This window comes from Platalea leucorodia (assembly GCF_965183815.1).
Source record: "Platalea leucorodia genome assembly, chromosome: 17".
Classification (NCBI taxonomy): domain Eukaryota; kingdom Metazoa; phylum Chordata; class Aves; order Pelecaniformes; family Threskiornithidae; genus Platalea; species Platalea leucorodia.
Genome location: NC_138839.1, coordinates 1,438,032 through 1,462,348, shown reverse-complemented (window position 1 = coordinate 1,462,348; position 24,317 = coordinate 1,438,032). Strand labels below are relative to the sequence as shown.

At 41.2% G+C, this 24,317-nt stretch overlaps 1 protein-coding gene across 2 annotated transcripts in view; it reads left to right on the top strand.

Annotated features, from left to right (window-relative positions):
- PRDM16 (PR/SET domain 16) overlaps window positions 1-24,317 on the top strand; it is a gene marked incomplete at both ends in the record, with an annotated part of 340,471 nt that overhangs the window by 168,935 nt on the left and 147,219 nt on the right. For both annotated transcript variants that reach the window (XM_082328865.1, XM_082328864.1), the window contains one exon: window positions 6,864-6,914. In XM_082328865.1, the coding sequence (XP_082184991.1) occupies window positions 6,864-6,914 (51 nt within the window). The remainder of the gene's footprint in view (window positions 1-6,863; window positions 6,915-24,317) is intronic.

The window sequence follows — 24,317 nt, the reverse complement described above, 5'->3', positions numbered from 1 at the left end:
CGTTTCAAATTCCCAAGGCAGGATATTGAAAATTTCCTCATGTTAATAGGGCTTCACAAATTTACTTACTATAGAAAATGTAAAATTTTGGTAAATTGTTGGCCAGAAGGTGCTATAAAATCCCTGTATTTTAAAAATACAGCTAATAGAAAAAGTTCTTAAGTGCCAAAATGGTTTTCTCTGGGTTCCTTCTCCCTCTGGCTTTACTATGAAAGAGCATCATCTCTGTGACTTGGCTATTCTGGGGCTGTTAGCCGGTGTCTTTTAAAGGACTGTTCAGCCCCTGAATGCCAAGTGTAGCAACATGCTTACAGTCATCACCGGGGTGAGCCCAAGCCATGCTATTCGCAGTTTTCAAAAGCTTGTCCTGCTCATCCGCCTTGCGCCGAACTGCAAAGGAGGCTGAAGCGTTTGAGTAGGCTTATTCTTCAGCAGTTCGTGCAGTGGTGGGACAGCTTCCCAGTGGAAAACCAAATGACAGTAAAGAAACACAATGTAAACCTGGCGATCCCAGATTAGGGTTATGTGTGTTCTATATGTATTTTCTTTAATACCGTGCTCATATGGCTCTTCTGTCCTCGTGAGCCCACATGCCTTCGAGGTCTGTTACCAGCAGAGTTAATCTTGTATGCACAAATAGCATTATAGTGCTTTTTAATCCACTCGCTTGGCCTACATCAGCATATGTAATTTCTGGCCTTTTCCATAGCTCCACCTTGGGGGGTCTTGGGATGATCGTGTTTTAAAGGCATTCCTGGGCAAAGCTTTCCTAGCCGAGTGATGTTACATTTATAAAGATAAAAGCATCGAGTATCAAAAATGGGCATTAATCATTCCAGTGTTTAAGGGACTTCAGGAAGCTCAGATGAAGAGTGTTTCTTTGCGCTGGCAGGTAAAAACAGATAGGCAAACTACAGGTGAAAATGTTTACACAGAAAGCATCTGGATTAAAATTCATATTAAGCCAGCTCATTCCCTGCCAATACTCACGTAACATCACGAGCTGGATTAACACCCTTACTGCTTTTCGCACGAGCTGTTGTAGCTCGTGAAGCGCTGTCTGGCCATCCACGTAGCATTCGTGCCGAGCAGAGAACTGATGGTTCCGTTTGTATTGCAGGACTTGATAGCGTTGGTGACAATAGATCAGATTATTAATTATTCCAGTTTATTCAATTGGGAGGCTCCATAGTCTGTTAGCGAGGGCAAACGGTTGAGAATTTTGCCACTGATTTACCGTATAACTTCAGGCAACTTTGGACCTCAATTTGGAGGCTTTTCAAGTAGGTATTTTTTTTCCATGGAGAGTTGAGAGCTTACAAAGTTTACTCTTTACTTTTTTATATTTATGTAATGATTGTTTGCAAATTACTTCAACAGATTTTGTATTGGTTCTGTGTGCGATTTTGAAGTTCTGTGGTATCCAGGATAACGTTGGTGTTTGGTTGCTGATGTATCTGAACTACGTGAGAGGAGTGGCTGCGCAGTAGCGGTGCGTTTGTGCTAACCTGGCTACAACTATAGGAGGTTTTTACATGTAATGCCAAACTTCATGGAGGAACTAGAACAGCAACAGCGGCTGTGACGGTGTTACGTTTTGCACAAATCAGCTTTTTGGTTTCACTTCAAAATGGGCAAATTGTTAATAAACAAACCAACCCTTTCCTGCTTGTGTGTTTGCTATTTGCAGTCTCCAGAGCTGTTAATGGCAGAGTTGATTAGCTCTTTACTGCTGCAGCAACAGCATTTGTCAATATAATGAGTAATGGCTTTTCATGTCTCGGGCAAATAGTAACAATGAAAGATACTTCACGTGCCTTTTTTTTTTTTTTTTTTTTTGGTAAAGTTGCCCTTGGGCACCAGGGAGTGACAATGTTATTGTGATATTTGCTAAAGCCAGACAGAGACAGGCATCAAGTTGTGAAGAATGTCCGTACGTGTTAGAGGCACGTGAGCCAAGCAGACAGTTGAAAAGAAGATTCATTTTTCCATACCAAAACCCCCATATCCCAACTCGAACCCCGGCTGGATCTGCTACAAGGGGAGTCTCCTGAGCACTGTCCCTTCTCCTGCGGGGACCGAGGTGCTGCAGCGCGGAGCCCAGCAGCTGCCGGTGGGAATGCCGTCCGAATGCCTGGGAGGAGGTTTGATGCTCCGTGCTGGAGGGCCGAACCCACAAGGTGCTTGGTGCTCCTGGCCTCCGTCCAGAAAAGCGCTTCTGTAGGCCAACAGTTCTGTTTCTATTCATTTCACTGATACTGCTCGGTTAAATACCTGACTGGGTCAGGGCCAGCACCCTCAGGACGTTGCAGGATAAAACTTTTAAAGGAATAATTAATGGAAATTATGAAGAACAAGATTTGTAGCTTAATAACACTGTTCTCTTCTGAGCTGAATGGGAATAGAAGTACAGAAAGTAGGTGAAGCGTGTGAATACTTGAGCTGCTGTCTGTGTTGGACAGGAGAGGTGGCTCCATGGAAATACGAAGTTGTGTTTCAACTGGTGCGTATTGCAGCTGGTCAAATGGTTTTGCCTACTTAGAGACCACGTCCTGGAGGTGGCAGACCCCGATCAGGATTACGGTGCGCAGTATCAGGTTGGTGTGATGGCTGTGCGGGCGTGACTGTCCCTCAGTTGCACAGCTGAGAGGTTTTTTAAAGCCCGTAACGAGCTGGCTGGAAGATGTTTGTATGTCGTATTGTTTGCGTGTGCACCAGGTGATCATGCAGACAGTATAGCCGTCGCATCTCAGTCAAGCAGGGTAACGTACCTATTAACAACAGCAAATTAAGTGTTTTCAAGATAGTTTTTTTTATGATCCGGCTGCATGGTGTTCCCTGAAGAAGAATCACAGAATCATAGAATTGTTAAGGTGGGAAAAGACCCTTAAGCTCATTGAGTCCAACCGTTAACCCAGCGCTGCCAAGCCCACCACTAAACCATGTCCTCAAGCACCGCGTCTACCCAGCTTTTAAAAGAGGCAGGTGTAAGAGAGCGCGGGTGGCACAGCCTGGGTCCCCGAGTCGAAAGTGATGCCTCCGTAACGCCGACCGGGGCTGGGCAGGGGAGGGGGTGCAGGGGGCTCTGCCGAGCGGGCGTGCAGCGGGATAGCCTGGGAAGCGCGGGCTTCAAGAGCAGATACCTGGGCGCTGGTTTAAACACTGACGTGCTTGCTTAGCTTTAAGTCTTACTGACTTCAGTGGTGGTGTACTGAGGTCTTACTAAAGAATCGGATAATAATGAAGAACAAGTTATTGAAAAAGGTGCTGTTATCTGCATACTGGCTTCTGTGGAATTACTGGGCATTCTCTTGTGTTTCCAGCTTGGAGCAGACATGGAAATACTTCTTAAAATCAAGGTTCACAGTGATACAACAGGGGCAGGTTCTAGTCTGTCATCTTCTTCGCCGTTAGAGTTTGCTGAATGCATCAAGCCATGCCTCTCTAAGTTTTGGTTTTGGTGTGGTTTTTTTGGGTTGGTTTTTTTTTTTTTTTTTTTTTTTTTTTAATGACAGTTTATCTGAGCTCAGGGAATGAATGGATAACGTTACTATTTACATAAGCTCATTGTGATCTGTCTCGGTAATGTAATCAAATTAGGGTTAACTGCAGCTGGAGAATGCCAGCTTGTAAACTGTTTTTCAAAAAGAATCACATGGTGTTACTTGACATGTTTAGTATACATTCAGGAGGTTTTGCAAAAATTATAGCACATCCCTAAGTAATGTAACTGAGTCAGGATTCTGTTGCCACCAGTTCGCTGAGCCCAGGACATGAAACGCGGTGAAATTCATCAGCCGTCGGAGGAGATACACCTCCGACCGGATTCCTGAGACGCGAGTTCTCCTGACGTGGCTGCTGCTGACATGTTGGCTTTCTTTTGGCTAAAATCAACATATCAGTTGATAGAAAAAGCATATGGTGTAAATTTTGAGTACATTTAAGAACATCTGTGTTAACTGCAAAAATGCAGCCCACTGTACATGTCAAGCACTATATTTAGTCTCATGGCATTCGCATAAGATGAAGTCCAGCCTGAGCTAAAATTACCCAATGAGTAGATTTTCAAAGTATCTTTTGTTATTCTTATTAATAAACATCGCATCTGGTACTTACTTTCCCTCTTTTTCCCTTTCTCATTTAATTAGGAGGTACTCTTTACATCACGGTATTGCGATCATCAGGTTCTCCTTTTGCTGCAGAGCGCGATCCCACAGGACAGCCTTTGCCCCTCAGAGCTCACAGTGTGCAGGCGTACCTGATCCGACTGCGGAATTTTCATCCATCTAGAGAGGTGGTGTCAGACAGTTTTCATTCCAAGCTGCGAAGGCAGAAGAATTTTGAAATTTCCCCCGCAGCCCGGGAAAGTTTCCGCAGGCTCTGTCAGAGCCCTGGCAGTGGTTTGGCGGCAGGAGGTTTTGGTTTCTGTCCTCTGGCCCTACACGCACACCCCACACCCCGCCAAATAGCAAAACCGTTTCAACATCAAACTCAACCTGTTCTACTGATGGGGGCAAGTAGGAAATGTGGGCACATTCAGGGTATGGGCCACGTCCAAGCTAATGCAGAAAGTCTGTGGCAGAACTTAGTCCCGTACAGTTGCGTTTTGGACGTAATCATCTTTCTTTTTTAAAGTCCAGTGTAAAGGAAGGATGGAAAATACCATCTAAAAAGAGTTCCTAACCTCCCCCTACTGCTAAAATACCTTTTCCCACACGTAAATGTTCTGATAGTTTGAGTGTGGAGATGGTTTCACCAAAACTAAAATTCTTCGTGAAATCGGGGTTTGTTTCCCCAGAAGTTCCGTAGTAGAAAGAAACTGAAAAAATATTTCACCTTGTCAAAAATCAGCCATTTTGAAATATTCTGAATGAACAGTTAGATAAACAGCCACTGATGCTTTTCTGTAGAAGTACCATTTTTGAGTATGTATGAAATACTTTTTACAGAAATTCTGTTCTCTAAGAATTTTGAAATTTGGGATCTGCTATGAGTCGAAGGAAAAAAAAATACAGTTTGAGAAACAGAGCTTGCCCCTTGAGCACAGATCTATCCAAACCAACAAATGGAAGCTTGTGTTGGCATTTAGATTCAGACTCAGGAATTCCTGACTCTTAAGCCTGTTTATATAGGACTATACCACAGCCCAATTTGCACTTCATTTTGATTTTTTTTCCCCTCTAACATTTATGGTCATGTTGAACGGGTGGATTATGCACTCTGAATGCACATACTTAACCAATTGTATTTAAAGATTTTTTGCATATAATAATTATAGTTAAGTGTCTTCATTTGGAATCAGCAGTGTTCCATGAAGGCTTTCAAGTCATTTAGCATAGGCGTATTTATATTACAGCTCTGAAAGTTTCACGGCCTAATTCTCAAAAGGCTTTTGAGGGTCGCTCGTTCCCCATGCAAGCAGCGGGAGCTGGCAGTGCCCTGCACCTGAGAAGAGTCAGCAGTCCCCCAGCGGCGTGGTGACACGTGCTTCTGGCTGCGCACGACAGATATTTAACTGCCAGTAATTCCGGGTGAGGTTTCAGCATGTGTATGTGCACACAAGTGCAGGAACACACAGATTTTTATTGCTCTGGTATTCACCTCGTGCTCCTATTTGCTTTCAGCTACTTTCTAAACCGCAATTTCAGTATCTATTAGAGCTGTTGTAAAATACAGAATGGTTTAGGATTCTTACTATTTAAAACATGACACGTTGTTATTACAGCTGAGCTTGGAGATATTTGCCAGCATTTTTGAAGTTTGTAAATTGGTCCATCTCACCTGGGCATGGTCAAAGGGGTCCAAGAACTGTGTGCCAAATCCTCAGCTGTTGGCCTTTTTTTTTTTTTTTTTTTTTTAAGTAAGGTTCCTTTGCAATGTATAACCATTCTCATTTTATCCTGGGTTTCCTTGCGTTTTGATCTCTGTTCCTTGGAGCCTTTTTCTGCTCTTTGGTAGCCAAAGTACATTGCCCGGGCCTGGAAGTCCCGAGTACCTTGGCCCACCCTAGCACTTGAGTATGTGTTTAACCTTAGACATCTGAGATCCCCACTGAGATCGGTGAAACTACTTAAATACTTGGAGTCTGGCTGCTCGATCAAGTCTTGTAGAGGATGTTTATCCTGATGGGGCTATCCAGCGTGATATAAAGTTTAGGTACTTGACCGCCCTGAACGCCTGCTGACCTAGATCTGATCTGAGGTAGAACACAGCAGCGTTTTAATGGCTTGTATCAGCACACCTCTATTGGAGGAGGAATTAAAGAGCTTCCTGCGCAGCTGCTGGAAGCGCTGGGGCACCGAAGCACCCCGCGCCCCCGACCCCACGGTCAGTCCCTGCCGTTGGGATACAGCTACTGGTGTGCTGTGAAGTTCTTGGCTGAGCACCTGGAGGGAGAGCGTTCGTGTTTGTGCGGTGAACGATGCCTCCGGCGTCACGCGGGGGTGCCGGGAGCGCAGCCGTCATCAGGCCTGACCCTGTCACCGCTCCTCGGCCCTGGCCTGGCGGCGGGGCGAGCTGGCAGCTGGCTTTGGTCGCCCGCTCCGGAGGGACTCGCTTTTGGAGAGCCCACAGGTCTCCGTCCTCTTAGTGCCCATATGCTACATCACCTGCCATTTGGGAAACACAGACGTGTTCTCGTCAGCCAAATCTAAAGAAATTATTTCTAGAAGCTACAGAAAACCTTACAGTGTGTGGGAGAACAGAATAGTAGTTCTGCTATAAGCCTTCCTCCTAGCTTCCAAAACATCGGCGTCGCTCTGTTGCAGTTGGGAGTTTTGGCCTTTAAAAATCATCACCGTTATTTTATAACATTCTTAGTTGCAATTCACTTTAATTTTTTTTCTATTTTGTTTTTTTCCTAGCAAATACTGACTGATCCCGAGGTGACATCCCAAGAGGGCAACATAAAAAAGGTAGGATATGGATCAATCTTACGCAAGTTGTTTTACTGTCTGGCTTTGAAATACACCTAGACACTTTTTTCTCTCTCCTTACTTTTGAACAAAGGTGTGTATTGCAATAGCGTCGTAAAAGTTTTCCAATATTTGCTGTTGCTTTTTTGGATTAAGTATTGTGGTTCTGTTGGCATATTTTTCTGTCTTTTTGTGATTCCAGTATTTATGAAAAAGAAAACAATAGTTTCAAGTGTTCCTTGATTCAGCTACAGTATAAACAGCTACCAGTCCAAATCGAAAAACCTCATTTACCTCTTTTCCAGTAAAAGAAAATGTTGGTCCTTTGTTAAAAGTGCTAAATTTTTAAAGGTCACTTCACCATGTATGTGTGGCTTATGTAGAGTCCAAGGGAAAAGCAATAGATGTATAAAAGGATAAAATTTAACTCCTATGAGGTATTACTGGTGCTTTTCATCACATTGTGATGCTTAAACTGTAATACTGACCAGAGAAAAATGTGTTCCAAATACAGCCCAGCTGTATAAATTTCTTCATAGTAGCTGTGAGGCAGCCTCAACACTACATATTTCAGTAGCCAGTCTACTATTTCGGTTGGGGTTATTCTCAGTAATGCTAAAATGGCATTCTTTCCATGGCTATCTTTTGGTTAACGGCTTTATAAAGTAAAGTGTTACAAGTCAGATTTGATTATAGCCTCTCTAGATGTCTAGAGGTAGTGCGTCCTTCTTGAAATAATGAGCTAGCTGTAACTCTTTTCAGATGCAATTGTCTTATAATGGGTATTCACAGTCCTATTCATAAAATATGAGTTTTCAAAAGTGGAAAATATTTTAAATTGGAACTTGCAACAGCTGCCATTTTTATTCATCCATTTAGGCGAGCTTCAATGCTGTTTCTTAACTCTGAAAGCTAAAAGGAAACACTTGTTTCACTCTGCCAAACAAAGTGAAATATAATACTTGTCAGGCTCCAAAGTTAGTTTGGGAAAAGATACTTAGACACATGTCCGGTATGGACCGTTCCATTCTTACCATGTCGAGAAAAATAAGCTTTTATTTTAGAAAGCCAGGCTACCAGTATGAAACATCCTTTGACCATCCAATGACCTTGCAAAGGTCCTATCGCAATACTGCTGAACTTTTTACCTTGTTCATCTCCATAACTCATTTGGTGTTTGTCTCTGCCTCTGTGGGATCCTTTTGTCTGAACAGACATGGTGACAAGGTGGCAGGTTCCTATTATCACAACACACTTATCACAAGGATGGAGTAAATTCTCCATGGCTCAGGACTGCTCAGCTATTTCTTTCTCAGTCTTTAATTACAATATCACAAATAAATTCTGCATCCCTACCTCGCAGAATCTACATTACCCTAAAGAGAGCAGGCTTTGTATGAAACAAGGGTAGAAGGAAGCATTAGACTGGCAGCTTTCTGTGTTCAATACGTGGTTTTGTATTTAAACTTCATTGCTTTTATTTCAAAGGAGAATGTTGCAAAAACTGCAGGTCTTTGAAAAATACTGTTTCCTTAAATATTTTCCTGTACAGCAGGTATAAAACTGGACAATCATGATATTTGACAAGGGGGGAAGGACCGGCCTTCCACTTCTGTCTTTTAAATGCATTGTAGAGAAGCACTAGTGGGAGTTTATGAGGTGATAAATTTATTGAAGGATGGGCAGTAGGGTTTTACAGCTAGGGTAAAAAAGGTCAAAGCAGTAAGGTAAAGAGTTCAAGTCTAAACTTTATGGCTTGTGAAAAGACTACTGCTAGACAGCTTTTCAGTCAGAAGAAAATGAAAAATAAAGAATGAAAAATCATTCTGTACAATTTTTGTAGTATCTTAAAATTGTTTGTAAGTAGTACCCTAGCATTTTGCTCCAGTGGTACAAAATCCTCGTGGGAGAAGATTTCCTTTCCCAACCTCTCTAAATCATTCAGTTGTCATATCCCTGAAGACACAATAGTTGAGATTTGACTTCAATTTATTCCTGTTCCTTCAGAGATAAGTTGGTGGTGAGAAGGTGACTGAAGACAAATGTAACTGTAGTGGGTGGGCTGATTCAGCCCAGGAGCAAAGGCAGGCAGAGCCGAACAGGGGGACCAGGACTTTCAGTGGCTCGTTTGGCTGGCTGCTGTATCACAGGTTCGGAATGGGGTAGTAACAAGGACTAGAAACAGGAAAAAAATCTCTAGAATGCAGAGAAAATCTGTAAAAACAGTAAAAAAATAGAGCAGGGAAGGGAAGCGCGATAGCAGTGAGAGGTATGCGAAGATGGCCAGGAAGCAATCTCTGCTTAAAAATTGAGCCCGGTAGTATTTCTGCTGTTAAGCTGCCAGGAAAAAAATGCTCTCTTAGGTAACTTCTCATAAACTGAAAGGCAGCAAAAAGTCTGAAGCTGTAGCATAGGAGACGCTATTACATTGTATAATAAAGCAGGCTTTTTTTGGCTTGGAGCAAAATAAGAAGTATTTCCCCACTATGTCCAGTATTTTTCAGTTTGTATTACTGTTATTTCTGCTGGGACCACTAACACCAGGAAGCTGATTTGTTTGTTAGTGGTCGTCTCATAAGAATTAAGATTTCTAGCAATATTATTACCTGTATCCAGGATCATTTTTCTGTATCTGGAAATGTGCTGTGCCATAGACTAAAACATGGTGTAGTCCTAACAAGTTTTCCTTTTGTCTGCTTTGCTTGCTGATATTTAGCTTGCGCAAATATACATCAGCTCCTCATCCTGTTTGTTTAATTGTAAATAGTCGATTGTGAAAGTAATGCTAAGATGGGACATCCACTTTTTTCAGTGAACCGAACGCATACATTCAGAGGTGTGCACAAATATGTAAGTTATACCTGTGGGTATATTGTCCCATATTCCCAAACGTCTTTTTTTCCAAGCCATCTTCCCGCAGTCTGTTTATTTTGCTTAGAGAGCAGCTCACGTGTTCTCTGAATTGTCTAAGCTTCTCCACTGCATTTAAGACATTGGGAAAATGGCTTCTTACCATTATCTTCATTGTCATTTTGATTTAACTCTGAGAGGGAGATGAAAGATTTAGACTTCCTCCGGCAGGAAGCCAGGCCAGTGTCCATTACAAGCCACCTTTTTATCCAAGGAGCAATGCTAGGTGTATTTCTCTCTCCTCTAAAAGTCACTTTGGATGAAGGTTTGAGAATCACATTGAAGGAGGGTCTGTGTATAGAGCTCCTCGCCAGCCTCCTCTGGATGGGCTGTTTTTCTGACCGTGGTGACAAGAGACCTCAGGGACTTCTCTCTTCAGTAGACTCTCTATTTAGTTTCTGTTTACTTAGAGGGAACAGCCTGAGGGGCTACTGGAGAGAAAACATCTGTGGGAGATAATCTATAGAGTTATCTATCTATCACTCTTGTCGACCCTGTCTCCCTTGAGAGCAAGCTGAGAGACTTGTAATAAAAAGGCATCGCTGAAGAGGCTTTAGGGACAAATAAAGAGACATGTTAAGGGCCAGCTGAAAAAGGATAGAAGACATTATTAAAGCTCAATAGCCGTCTTATCAAAATCCAATAGGATAGGCATTTGGCAAAAGGCTTTAAATTTATTCTTTGACTTTCTCGAGAGCTTGAATTTATCCATTAACAAGAATGTACTACACAGGGAGCGGGAGATGCTATCGGCTTCAAAAGAGTTGGATTCAATCTGGTATTGTACAAAACACAACAACAAAAACTGAAGACAAAACCAATTTTTTCCCCTACTTTGGCTGACTTCATACCTACATTGCAAAATACTAGAAGCTGGTAATACAATGCTGATGACACTATAAACTACAAGTAATTTATGCAGCACAGTAATTTATTCTCTACTCCCAAATCACATAGGTTTTTTAAAAGTAAAGTTACTGCTGGAAAACTGGGTGAGATTAGAAATCTTGACCTCTTAGAAAGCATCAAGTAGTAAACAAGAAAGCTAGGTAGATGGAAAGCTTTTATTCCTAAAACAAAAGTAAAAACCAACTGACGTTTTGTTACTGCAGATGCAAAGCGGGATAGGGCCATAAATCTCCCTAGGTTTATTATTATATACAAAATGCTACAGGTCACAGGAACCATCTGATACTTCAGAAACACATTGTTCACACAAGATGATTGATTGATAATTATGATAATTTGCAAAATGATTATTTGGGTATTATAACCATAGTTCGTCCCACTGGATTGCTGTGAAGACATTTTCTATATCATGGGCCGTCAGAAATGGCCTCTGGCAACAAGGGATATGGAAAGGTCTGGTCGGTCTCTCCCGGTGGGATCTGTAGGACTGATGAATGATGACCCAGAGGAGTAAGAAATCAGACTTCAATAAGCAGTCAGGAAGGTAGTTAGAGAAGAGCAAGGGAACTGTTAACTGTCTTTTGTGGAGCAATTACTAGCTGGGCCATACACCCTCAGGCCTAAGCGCAGTCTGTCGTAATATTATACATGCAGAGAGAGATTGACCTAGAGATTTTAGCTGGAGCTGCTTAAAGTTCCTGGATTCGCAGCGCTTCGCACAAAATACATTTGCATTTTCTATATATTACGAATATATTTATTATATATATCTAATAAAAGGTGTTCTAAAGCTGTTAGTAAAGATTTAAAAATCTGAATTTCAGTGATATTTCTTCATCTTTCCGTTCTGTATATTGAAGAATCGACCCCCCCAGCTTTAGTGGTTTTAAAACAGTCTTCATACTTACGGAGAATTTACACTATGAACCAGGCTGAATTATTTTTAAAATATCACCTGCTTTTGTATGCTTAAATTTAGCTTAAAAAAGGAGAGCGTGTTATAAAATGTACCAGACTATCGAGAGCTCATGGACAGCGCTGCACAGCGACCAAAACTGGAGGTTAATGATGCTTCACAAAACCCCGTGAGACTGTGTAACAATCCCAGTTATCATAGTTAAAGTCCGGTCTCAACACGATCACTGCCTTACAGTTACTATGTCAGAAAGAGCTTTAGTTTGCTTGTTTTATAGGTTGTATCTTTATGAAATAAAGGTATGTTTAGCTGCCACAAACAGAGGCAGCTTTGAGTTGATTTTTATAATCTTTTCCTGAATAGACTTGCGTCATTCCAATAAGCCCTGGACAAAAGAGTGGACAGTTGTCTGAGAGTCTTTTTTATAACATTTCTCTCTTTCCATTGTTAGAGAGCTGCTAATAAAAGAACCAGGAGTCCATTAATTCAGTGAATGAACATATAGTAAAGTCAGTTCCCTCTTGAGAACAATAATGTTGCGGTCAGCTTAGGTTTCCATGGAAACTAAGTACTTCTAAGAAGTTTGCATCCTTGATTTTGCTGAAATGAAGCATGTAAAGTAAAAAAAAAGGTGTAAGGCTGGCACAGAAAAGTCGGCGAAGAAAGTGATGGTTAAATTATTTTGCAGGAGTAGCATCGTGCTTTTAATTTCTGTGATACAGATGTTTGGGCTTGATTGTATAGTGTGTGCATGACAAATGATTCCATAAATGATTCCTCTGGGGGTTTTGGACCCATAAATCAGGCCCAGTTAAGATGACTAGCAGTGGTTAAGTTTGCTCTCTCCGTATCTCCAGGACGGTCAACTGTAGCCACATGCATCGCAGCAAGATGTAAACAGCGCGCCTCAGCACAGGTCCCTATTTCCAGCAGTTTCAGTGGCACAGGTGATTAGGGTGCTTAACGGCAATTTACCGTGTTCTCTCTTGGCAAGTTAATGCAAACTATGGGTACGGTGTGAATGCCTCGTACAATTTTAAATCAGACCTTTTTGTAAATTAAGTTGGTTCTTTTCCTCCCTTCCGCTCGAGGAGAGTTCCTACTTCAATCACTGCAGCCACCACTGTAAACCAAAGAGCAATGACGTTGATTTGTTCCTTTAGCACTAATTTATAACCTGCTGTCCTATTTTCTTGAATAAGTGAATTGCTGTAGCTGAGAGGGAAGTGTCCGAAATGGATCGCTGAGCTATTTATACACACTGTTCCAAATGACATGCATCTCTGTTGAACAATATCTCTTAAGATAAAAGTGTCCGCTTAACTTCAGGCATAGACAGTTATGAGAGGTCACCTTGTCTTCCAGTAACGCATCTCAAACAAACACACAGACTTTATGGTGGCCTCAAGTTTTTAACAAAACGAGCTACACTTTTTTGGACGTGAGAAGGCAGGAGGCTGTTCCCCTGACAAAACAAACCAACACACTCACATCGATCTGAGTCGGTGATCTGCTGCATCTCTGGCTATGAAGTGTGAGCAGTAAAGTCAAGTCTAAATTGCTGTCTTGTTTAACCCCTGTGCCCGACCGGTGGTCTGCTTGAGGGGGGAAAAAGCCCAAACCTCTCCACTAGTAATTTATAGTAAGTGTCCGAGTGATATTTCAGCATCGGTGCAACCTCATCTCATCAGGGCAGAAACGGCAATTCATTAGCTAGCTGGTCAAGTAATTCATTCTGTTCCTCTTTTTGTAAGTGGTTCAGAATATCTTTGGTTGATGCGTACTCACAGAACAGCACGGTCGGCTGTCTGTTACCTACGGTCCCGGCCGTGCTGTGCCGCCGGTCGCTCACCTGGGGAGCGGCGCCGTCCGAGGCCGCCTGCTCGGCCGCGGCGTCAGGCGGCTCTGCCGAACAACGCGAGTAACGGAGACCCGTTAGGACGTTTTGGCTGAGTAGCTGGTTATGCTAAAGATGTATGCAGATTTAAGATTTAGAAAGTTTTTTATAGCAAAGAGCTTCCCAAGTAGTGTGAAACCCACATACCCTAGCGAGTGGGCTCTCTTTACTTTGTGTTTGCGAAAACGATCACAAGCACACATTAACAGTTTTAACGCTTTTCTCACAATCCTGCTTATCTCGAAGTGTACATATAATTAATGATTCCTTTTTGAAAAAACACATGCAATAGCATATGTGAAATTAAAAATACTCTACATACGTGCTTATTCATTTGAATCGAGATATGTTTTTAATTGTTTGCATACCTTTGAGCACATACTCTTTTTTTCTGCTAACAAAATGAACTGCAAACTGAAAGGCTGGCATTTACGTACTGCCTGTAAGACGATTACTAGTGAAATAATATTCTGGATGATTAGGAGGTATTACAGCCTCTACTCAGTTTAAAAATGCCAGAATGCCCCAGAGATCCCCATGAATCTGCTGCCAGCCGGCCCCTGTCAGAGCTGAAGGCAGCACTGTCTGGAGCCCAAAATCAACTTCAGGAAGGTCATGTGAAAGAAAATCCTCAGTCATCAGGAAGCCCTTGGCCTCGTGGCCTTTCTGACATTTTCTGACAAACCTTAAATCACCAGAGTAGACAAAACATCACAAATTTTGGAATGGTAGCCTCTGGGATTTCAAGACTGTATGTTAACTTCGAAGGTAACCCCCACCTCGGTCCGCTCTGCAATCCCTCCTTGGATGCAGAGGGCGAGCGTGCCAGGAGGTATTCCTGGAATTAGGTCTGGATTCAGAACCACACGTGGGATGGACTGGGAGCGCGAGGAGCCTGTAACCGATACGGCAGCCAAGGAGGGAGCTGCAAGCGCGCGCGCGCGTGTGCGTCGCCACCAGTTATTTACGCGGTACTGGGAATATACATCAGTGTTGCAAGAATAGATTGCGCTGAGTAGGACAGGTTTCTGTTCCAGAGTGAAATTTGGAATCGGGATTTATTGTATACATTACATACATTATAGAAGCCAGATGGTTCTATTAATATAATCTGTGATCTTGAGGTGTGTGCAGTATTCGGTTAATCACATTGTGCAGCTATTAAAGAGAATATATATCAGGTAGGAGGCCTATTAGAGCTCGCTAGCTGAAAAGAAAAACCTGGACAGTAATTGGGGAGGAAAGAAAGGTGGGGGGGTGAATAGCAGGGACAGTGGCTTGAAGTTGGCTCCTAGCACCTATGGTGCTGCTTTAAAAAGAAAAAAGGAAAAGCCAAAAAGCAGGGAACTGGATGCCAGTGACCTATGATTAAATATATATATCATAGCAAACCCCAAAAATGCCTTCGTTCTTCCCCCCACCCCCCATATTTTGCTCTAGAAATATGTCAGGGGTTTACAAAGCAGTAAAGATATGACTGTTGTCCCATGCACGTTCCAGGAGTGCAGTATATTTTGATGATGCCAGTTAGATGGGGTTTTAGATCAGATGAGGTTTTTATGAGATTATAAAATATGTGTTCTGAAAAAAAGCCCAAATTTATTTTTCATGGGGCAGTTTTGAGAGAAAAATAATTACTAAAGTCAGCTATTCAGTGATGTTCAGTAGTGCCTTCTGTCTTTACCCATGGCAATTTCAGCATGCAATAGCAGCACTTCTAAGCAAATTAAGTTCGTTCCCTTTGCTCTTTGCAGTAGATACAGTAGCTGCATGAATGAGTGCTGTATGCTAAAACCTGCAATATAAAACCAGACTTATTTGAGGGTAATGAGAAAATTCTGGCTTCGCATCTTAAAGATTGTCCTCAAATTTTTTTTTACTCAGTATGGATGTTTCTTTTCCAACATCATGAGTTTTCAAAACTTTATTTCATTTTGAGTTGGGCCAAAAGTATTTCACTTAAACCTAATTGAGTTATACTTTCAGATTATTTCCTTTAACTTGTGATAAATGTTAATATCTGTGAATATTTTGATTTAATCAAATTGTAACTTTTCAACAAAGTAGTTTTGGGTTGGGAAATGTACAATCAATCCTAGTCTTAGCTTTAATTTATATCTGCAATAGCAGTGAGCATTTATGTAGTATTTAAACCGCTGAGGACTTGCCAAGTTCAGAGTCCAAAATCCCCTGCATGCTAATTCGGAGACACAGGAGCTTGCAGGGCTGATTTTCTCCTTCCCAAGGAGGAGATAAAGCAGCAGTTGAGGAAATTGCAACATGTCCAAGATCCTACGCTGGCATCGTTCGTTCTCAGACCTACCAACTCAGTGTTAGCCCATGCTTGCTGGGGTAGTGATCTGTTCTGCCCCGGGCTGTGAGCTACAGCTGACAGCCCAGACTGCTTAGCCTCCAGAAAAATAGGACGTAGCCTCTGCTTGCATGGGTCGACTTCCGATTTTACGTTCAGCAGGTTCAGCATAAGGTTCAGGGGACCTACGGCTTTGGTCCTGCTAAAATGGGCAGATCTGAGTATTCTTTCATGTGCGTGGGTATTTCTCAGAGTAACAGTGAGAAAAGAGGTACAAAGTCTGAAAAAAACTAATGCTATTTATAATTACCTCCAAGTTGTTGAAGATGACCTGTGCGCGAGTTATTTGATTGCAACCTGGAAGTCCGATATGTGTGTTATTTTTCTTCGCCCCACTAGCTGGTGAGCAGTTTCTAAATTTAGCAGCTCGTTACCGAATTCGTAACCAGCGCGAAAGGAGCGCGGCTGATGCGAGAGCCTGCGCGGAGGCTGAGCAGCGTGCGGCTGCGATAACCGCCCCGGTCCCCCGGATCCGCGCTGAGCCCCCCCGGCTTTGCTTGCACGCAGCCAAGGGGCACGCCGTCGCTTGCGAAGCTTCGCAGCCCCGCGCACCCGCCGTCTGATTGCTAGCAATGTGTAATTCCCTACCTTGCTGCCTTTGCTTTTACCTTTATTGAATTAGCAGTAATTTCTTTCTGGCAGACGCATAACCCTATAGATAAGATAATGGAAAAAATAGCACGAAATGTGAACTTTATCCTTCCATCTTCAGTTGCGACTTGCGTAATTTTCACTGAATTTCCAGCTTTAGCTTGATGTTAGGTGTTGAAAATCCCCTGGTTAAATTCCTGAGCCGAGAAGAACGAACGTTATCTCTCTTAATGCTGCAGAGGTGGTTTTTGTGACAGTTTCTGTCCGGTGGAGCAGCTGTAGGGATTTGAAGTCTGGTTACTTTTCTTTGAAATTTACAGTTCTGCCTGTACTATCTGACCAGCTGTTAATGCGCACAGAAAGGAGGCACATGAAAAAAAAAAAGCAGTGGAAGTAGTTAGAAGTTAGAACCTAAGTGAGTAGTTAGAACCTAAATTAAGTGCTTAAATCCTTACTTGGCTACCCAAGTGATTGGCTTTTTTTTCCTTTTTTTTTTTTTTTTCCGCCTCCTTATTTTAAAATACAATACAGAGGTATAGGAAAAACATATAGAAAGCTGTGGAATAGATTATTATAAACTAGTTTATAAGCTTTAGTGTAAGTTTTCCTCATGCTTCTGTTTAGGCTCAACGTGTCCTATAAATAACTGAAATTAAGAAATCTTCTGTCATATCGAGGCATCCTATCTCCTAATCTTCGTTAGTTACCTGATTATTTTAGGGGTTTGTTGCAATGAATGCTGCCCTCAGAGAAGAGTGAGTTTAGCTTGCTACTGAGCATTTTTCCAGATCATTAATAATTACTGTAGAGATAGTCATGCATATCTGCTGTCAGAACATTTTAGACCCTGGTTGATGCAATAATTCCTTCTGTTCCGGAAGAATAAATCACAAGTCCTAAAGGAATTGTTTCTCTTAATTTCCACTGCAACTTCAGTATTAAGCTTCAGCTTGCACCACCCACAAGACGACTAGTTCTTCCTTATATGCAGGCGGGTGGAAACTCTGGAAGTTTACATAAATGCCATTGTATCAAGGTAGTTTTTATGATAGTGCTAAGAGGTATAATTCTTCTTTCCTTAAGAATTAAATTTAAAAATTAATCAAGAGGAATTTTACTTTTTCATATTCCTCCCTGAAATTACATATATTTATATATAAACCCAGAAAAGTATTGACTTTCATTGGTCATTCACTTCCCTTAACACCTGGTTAACTTTCTTCCTCTTTCTGTAGTTACACCCAGAAATAGCTTGGGGCTACCTGCTGAGTTATATTGGCAAATTCAAGTAGTCTCTTACTCAGCTACCGCTTCCTTGAAATGGAGATTTAATAATTTTGTCATGGGAATCTTAAAAAAGGTGAATCCTGAAAAACTTATGGAAAGAGTTCAGATATGATGGGGCCCAGGCTGCCGTGTAAATCTACACACTAAGAAAAACACTGTCAATCTTCTGAGACGCTCAGCTCTACTTCAGGCTGTCTCGAGTTATAATGGTCATTATTCTGACATAATTCCTTTTCTGTTAGCTCATATGCTTAATATGGGTGGTTGTTTCTTCCTCACCTTAATTCCTGTTAGGAAAAGAGGTCCCGAGCAATCCTGTTGGGTTATTCTGTCCGATTTCCTACAATCGCGTGCAGTAAGGATGTCCAGTCTTTCGTAAGTAGACCGTGCTCCCCTTCAGTAAGATAATTTCTTTCAGGCTTTTTGTCTTCTGATGACTAGAACATGTCTTATAAGTTCCAATGTAAATTTATTCCTGGCAGTTTATATTTGCTGGTCTTTGTGCCAATAAAAACTTCTAATTTGAATGGTATCCCATCTTCCATTCCAGTTCTGATGCTCAGCATATGCTTATTTGTTCTTTGCTCTGATAGGCTTCCTGCAGGCAGCATCCTATCTCCTGCTAAGCAAACCTCCGTTTATCTGTACCGCCCCTGGTAAAAGCTGGGCAGCCCTGGTGTACAGAAGTGTTAGGCTTTAAGATCATACTCATTTTTCCAAGGCATTGCTGTATCGGTAGATGTCTCATGTCTACAGTAGTGGCATCCAGCAAAAACCCATCCTCATCCTGAAGCTGGGATGACTTCAGCCAAAGGACTTCACTTCTTTGTGCCCAGATTGCTATTCATGCAGCTGTATGATGAATTTTGCTTTCTAAAGTTATACAAATCTAAGAAAAGAAGTCATAATATTAAGAAGTAGACATTTTTATTATTATTATCCAGATAACAAGATTTTCTCAGAGAAGTGAAGTCAGAAAAACAAGGTTTATTATTTAATCGTGGTATATGTCTATGTTATTTCTGAACCTGGACCAAGGCTTTAGCCATTTGCTATAGGAATGTTTGTGTTCTTGTGACTTAAAAGTGTTACACAGATGGAGGCTAGTAAAATGGCCATGACTGTGAAAGCAGATTGTTCTGAGATGATTTTAAATGGCCCTTTTTGCTGTGTGATAGGAAGGTTGGCAAACAAGTCACCGATGAATGTCAGAGTTTGCAGTCTGTTTGGTTTGGAAACTTGCTCAGAAGTTTGGATGCATCTCTGAAATTCATCAGAACCCTTTGGTCTGAAAAACATTGATGAAAACCTTGCACATGACATTTTTTAAAAATTAATTTCTTCTAATTCCTCACACTAACTGGGCTGGAAATAGCCAAGAAATAGGTTTCATTGTTGTATTTTCTCTGCTCTGTTTGCAATGCTAGCCAAAGTCTTAAACTGTTAGAAGCTTACGTACATAAATAATGAGAAAAGAAGCTAATGGATTTTTTCTTTTTCCCTGCAAGTTCAAAAATGCTTTTTTAGAGCTGGACGAGGCTTTGAGTGTGTGTTTTCCTTCTTGCAGAAGTTTAGTAGAATTAAAGAGCAAGGACTTTTTCTTTTAGTATATCTAAATGGATTGTTCCATAACAAAGGAGAACCACAAACATAGATACGGTTGGTCTAAGGAGCAGATTTTAGAAGAGGACTAGATAGTAAGTGAATGGTAAATATTATGAATAACAAATTCATATGCCAGTGATTTATTCCAAAAAGGAACGGATAACCAAAAAATGCCTGCTTGCAACACTGGTGGATTTGGCCCCTGCCTCAAACTGCCTTCAGATGGACGCAGTCCTGCGCAGATCTATTCGAAGGACTGGAAACAATTGCGTTAATTGTGATAACACTATGCCAGAGGAAAACCCTTCGTATTCTTATGCTTTGAAGAGGGAGATTATATTTTTCAGATACGTGGTTAAATTAATATTTAGTGTCAGTCAGAAAATGTGCTGGACTCTCTTTGGGTAGGAAAAAAAATTTGGTTGATTTCATTCACCGTATCATCCTGTCTCTCTGCTTGTGCTGTTAGGCTCGTGCTTTTTGTACTCTTTTTCTGTGATGTGTCAAACACTGAATTATAATAGCCATGTGTTTGGTTACTATCTTTCCCATTTGTGAATAACCATACCTCTTTCTTTATATTTACACAGCCATGATTTACCTTTGTTAGTAGCCCTTCTTCCCCCGGTTTGTTTTCACTCGCATAAAACAGTTCACCTGCATTTACTGTGCTTACACAGCGCTCCCCCTTTTCATGCTAACACAGCACATCAAATATTTGTTTGATTTCCTTTAAATATCTACCTAAATGAATAACCATTTCCTTTTTAAAAAAAAGGAAGAAAACTGCTGAGCATCTTAATTCACGGGTCACAACTGCAGAGCCAACATGGCGGCAGAGGAAGACCCTCTTTAAAAGAAACAAATACTTCAAATAAATAAATTCGGTCTGATCATGCTTCTACTGGAAAATTTCTATAAGATAAGCAGATGTCATTCTGTAAAATAAAGCTAAAATTCATATTCTGCATTAACCTAAAGGGTGATCATCTGGATCACACATCCATCAGAATAAGTTGAGAAGAAGCCAGCCTTGTAGCAAGAAAGATTTGGGTTAGATGTTAAGAAAAATGGAATACTAGAATAGTTTAGTACCTGAGTAGACTCTCTAGGGAGGAGATAAAATATCTGCCACTGAAGGCTCTTAAGGGGTTTAGACAAATACCTGCCAGGCTGGACCAGATATACACAATCCTGCATTAGAATAAGGGATAGCCTAGATGACTTCCCCAGATCCTTTCTAGCCTTGCGTTTTTTTATGGTGCTTATAAGTTTATCTTGTTAATCAGTGTGAAAGCAAGCCCTGGCGTGAACGGGGCAGGGAGGCTGAACCTGTCCTTTCATTCTCGGGGTAGGCTGCACGTGCAGGCTGAAGCGTACTGAAAAATGCGAGATGGGGGCAGTGAATGCTTTACTTCCTATTTTAGACTTTTTTTGCTTTTCTTTAATGGTGCCTGGTAAGTGTTGTGCTCTTTGTTTACAGTGTTCCTTATCAGACGAATATTTTTCTCCATTTTCAAGTGGATTTGGTGCTCAGGAGGGCTGGCAGGTTAAGAGAAAGTTGATCTGAAGGACTGAAAGTTACCTCCTAAACTGTTAGGTAGTTGAGTTTCCTAGTACGGAAACTAGGTGATCCGGATTCTAAAACATGTATTTATACACACTTGAATAATAGAAAACCAGAGAAAGAGAAAAGAAAGAAGAAAAAAAGGCAAAAAAAAGCCAAACCGTATTTGCAACTATAAGCCAGAGTTCTGAATTAATACAATAAGGAAAACCAAGGATGATAGAATGTGGAATAACCGATGCAATAGAGGATAGCAAATCAATGCTGAAATGCATTGTGCTTTTATAAAGAAGATTTAAGGTGTCAAAATATTTTTCTGTTTCAACATGGAAGTTATTTGTCCTTGTGGCTGACATTGCTTAGTTTCTATGTATCGTTGCAATGGGTGGAAACATCCTTTAACTGCCAGACAGCACTTAGCGATAAGCCAGCCAATTAATAATGTTGATTTGAAAAGCCCAAGAATAGGTGAGAAAGCAAAGTCCTTTGGTAAGTCATATTTGCACAGTATTAAGAGTCCCCTTTTACCTGATCTAGTAAACATGGTATTAGGAACTCTGTGCTATTGAAAAGTTGAGAGACTATAATGATATGTGTAACTGATAATTGCCACTCCTAACTATTCAGCACCCACTTATCATGCCTTTGTACATACATACCTTTGAAATAGACAGCTTATGGCATATGTATTTCTCTTTCCTAAATACTGATGGGCTGATTTTTTTTCTGATACATTGACCTGTTTTATCAAAGAAGTAAATGTAGAAGAGGAATCAGCATTTCCTTCAAAGTCGGAGGCCCTCAAACTGTAGACTTTACGTTAGGTCTGGATATGCAAACAACAACGCTGTTTGCTCAGCTGATGCCATAGTCTTCTCTTACTGCATTGTTGTATGCACTCAAAAGACAAGATGAATACAGTTTCTAATGAAGACAAAAAGTGATCTAAATCTATAAGCAAATGCAAAAGCAATTCACCGAGGAAATTGTAACTAATTCCACACAGCCACCGCTTGTTACCTTTGGTCTTTGGCATGAATCCGCTGAGTCTCAAGCAGCAGAAATACTAAAGATGTAAGATAGTGACACACAGAACCGGTCTTAATCATGAGGGAGGCTTGAGCAGAGTAGAAGTCAACTGGCAGCAGAATGTACTCTATCATCTATCTTTGTATGTTCCTGTACTCTTAAAAAGGCATAGAAATGGAATTAATTAGAAGTAGATGAAGCTGTTTGATTAAAGGGCTTATTTGTTGCCTAGACGTATGTATAGGTATAGAAATGCAATTAGTTTGAGAGTGCCATTAGCAGTGTCAGAGACCAGAAGTAATAGAGCTTAACCCTCACAAGGGCTGCGCTGTAAAGCTGTGTATAGTTCGATCCCCCGGTGCAGGACGCGCGTTGTACAAGAGCTGTTTCTACCTCTTAACTCTTTCTGTGGGGTAACTTCAGCAAGAGTCACCCTGTTCTGGGAAAGTACGCACGGTGCCAGCTCTCTCCTTCCTGCAATAGACGGGTGAAAACAACAAGTACGTCAAAGGCTTTCCTTAAAATATGCAGAATACATAAGTTTGTCAGCTTTCAAAAATCCCTTAAAAGTACGGCTCTGAGGATCGCGCAGGGAAAGGCCCTGCTTACGCGTCTGTTCGTGTATCATTGCCCTGTAGCTATTTGGTGTGAGAGTCTGGTTATAACACAGAGGGGATTAAAAAGAAGTCTTTCAAAAGCGACGGTATTCGGGTGCTGTACAGTGCTGCTGCCTTCAGCAATTTAACTTTATCAGTTGCTGCCTAAGTTCACATAGGTGGTACTAGAACTTATCTGCGTTTCTGGTCGGACAGTGGACTTTGAATGCTTCTGTGATCTGTTTTAATGAGCGTCGCGTAGTCTTTGTGCTATTATTGTGTTGTCTTCCTGGAGCTGCAGAGTATGAAGGGGGAACGCTGGCTGAATGTCCCCAGTGCCAGTGTTGTACTTGTTCTGGTAGAGTGACTTTGGAGGGTCAGTATTTCTGCCCAGTACATTGCGTGTTGCTACTCTTTAATGAAAGCACTATTGACTTAAGTGCTGTAGTGTAAGTATTCAACCACACGATTCACTGCTGCCAACTTAGTCCTATGTTGTGACGGTCCACAGCCGTGAAATACTGGAATGCTTTCCGGGGGAGAAACGCCAATGTATGTGGTACCCATCATGTGAGCAAACGTTCACCAGCATCGGTCAAGGTTGGAACAAACCCACCCTTAAACATCAGAAATGTATATTCTATATATCTGTTCTTTCCCTTGAGAAAGTGCCTTACTGTAGATGATGAAAAGAAATGCACTTCATATTTCAGCTGATAATGAGAAGTTAATAAAATTGGGATTTTGTGCAATGCAGGACCTCTGACATCTTAATCTTTAATAAAGAGACTTAAACTACCAGGAACTGCTGGTGCTGACTGGCACAGCCAGACTCGAGAAACACCAGGAGAGACTGGTCAAATGAACTGTTAAACAACTCTTCCTAATCCATCAGGAAGAAACAATAAGTGCTGGAAACATCTATTTACCATGCATCAATCACGCTTACCTAAGCAATTTCTAAGTAATTATACTTCTGTTATATAGTTCCTGAGATGACTAGTCTGAATGAGACATTTGCTTTATTAAAACAAAAAAGTTTACTTCAGTTGACATATCAAATGTTGTTTTGCATTCTGACAAAGTAGTAATTTTTCTGGACGTGACCTCTACTAATTGTTGTGTTAAAATCCTATCTGGAATTCAAATAGCTACTTTTCCCTTTTAAAAGCTTGACAAAAGGAGGGGTTTAAAATTTTTGAAGTGGTGGAGATTTTGTCTGTTGAATTTTGCTAAGTCAGTAAAAAAAGTATTTGGACCAGCTTGCCAAGATGTGACCTATGGGAAGGTAATATTTTGGGGGTGGGGAAATAATAATTGATCTTTGCTGCAGTAAAAGCTTACTGCCTTCTTTCTTTCTTTCTTTCTTTCCCGTTCCCCCCCCCCCGCTTGCTTTTATCCAAAGGCGACCATGTCGGTGCAGGGAGAGATGCACTTCTCTAAGAGACTCTGATGGTCTCCAGAACAGACCAAGGTGTATACATCTCGCTGGTCTTGTTCTAGTACTGAAGGTTTTAAAGTTTTGCTTGTGTTTTTCCTGACCAATATAACGTTCTAGACTAATAGATAAATTAATGAAGAGCAATTTGTATCTTCATTTTATATAGCTATACAGATATAATATCTTGTGTCTTGTTGACCTTTGATGTTTGAACATTGTGGAGTTATAAAAACATACATATATATATAAATGTATGTGTGTGTTTTACAAACCCATCATTGTGT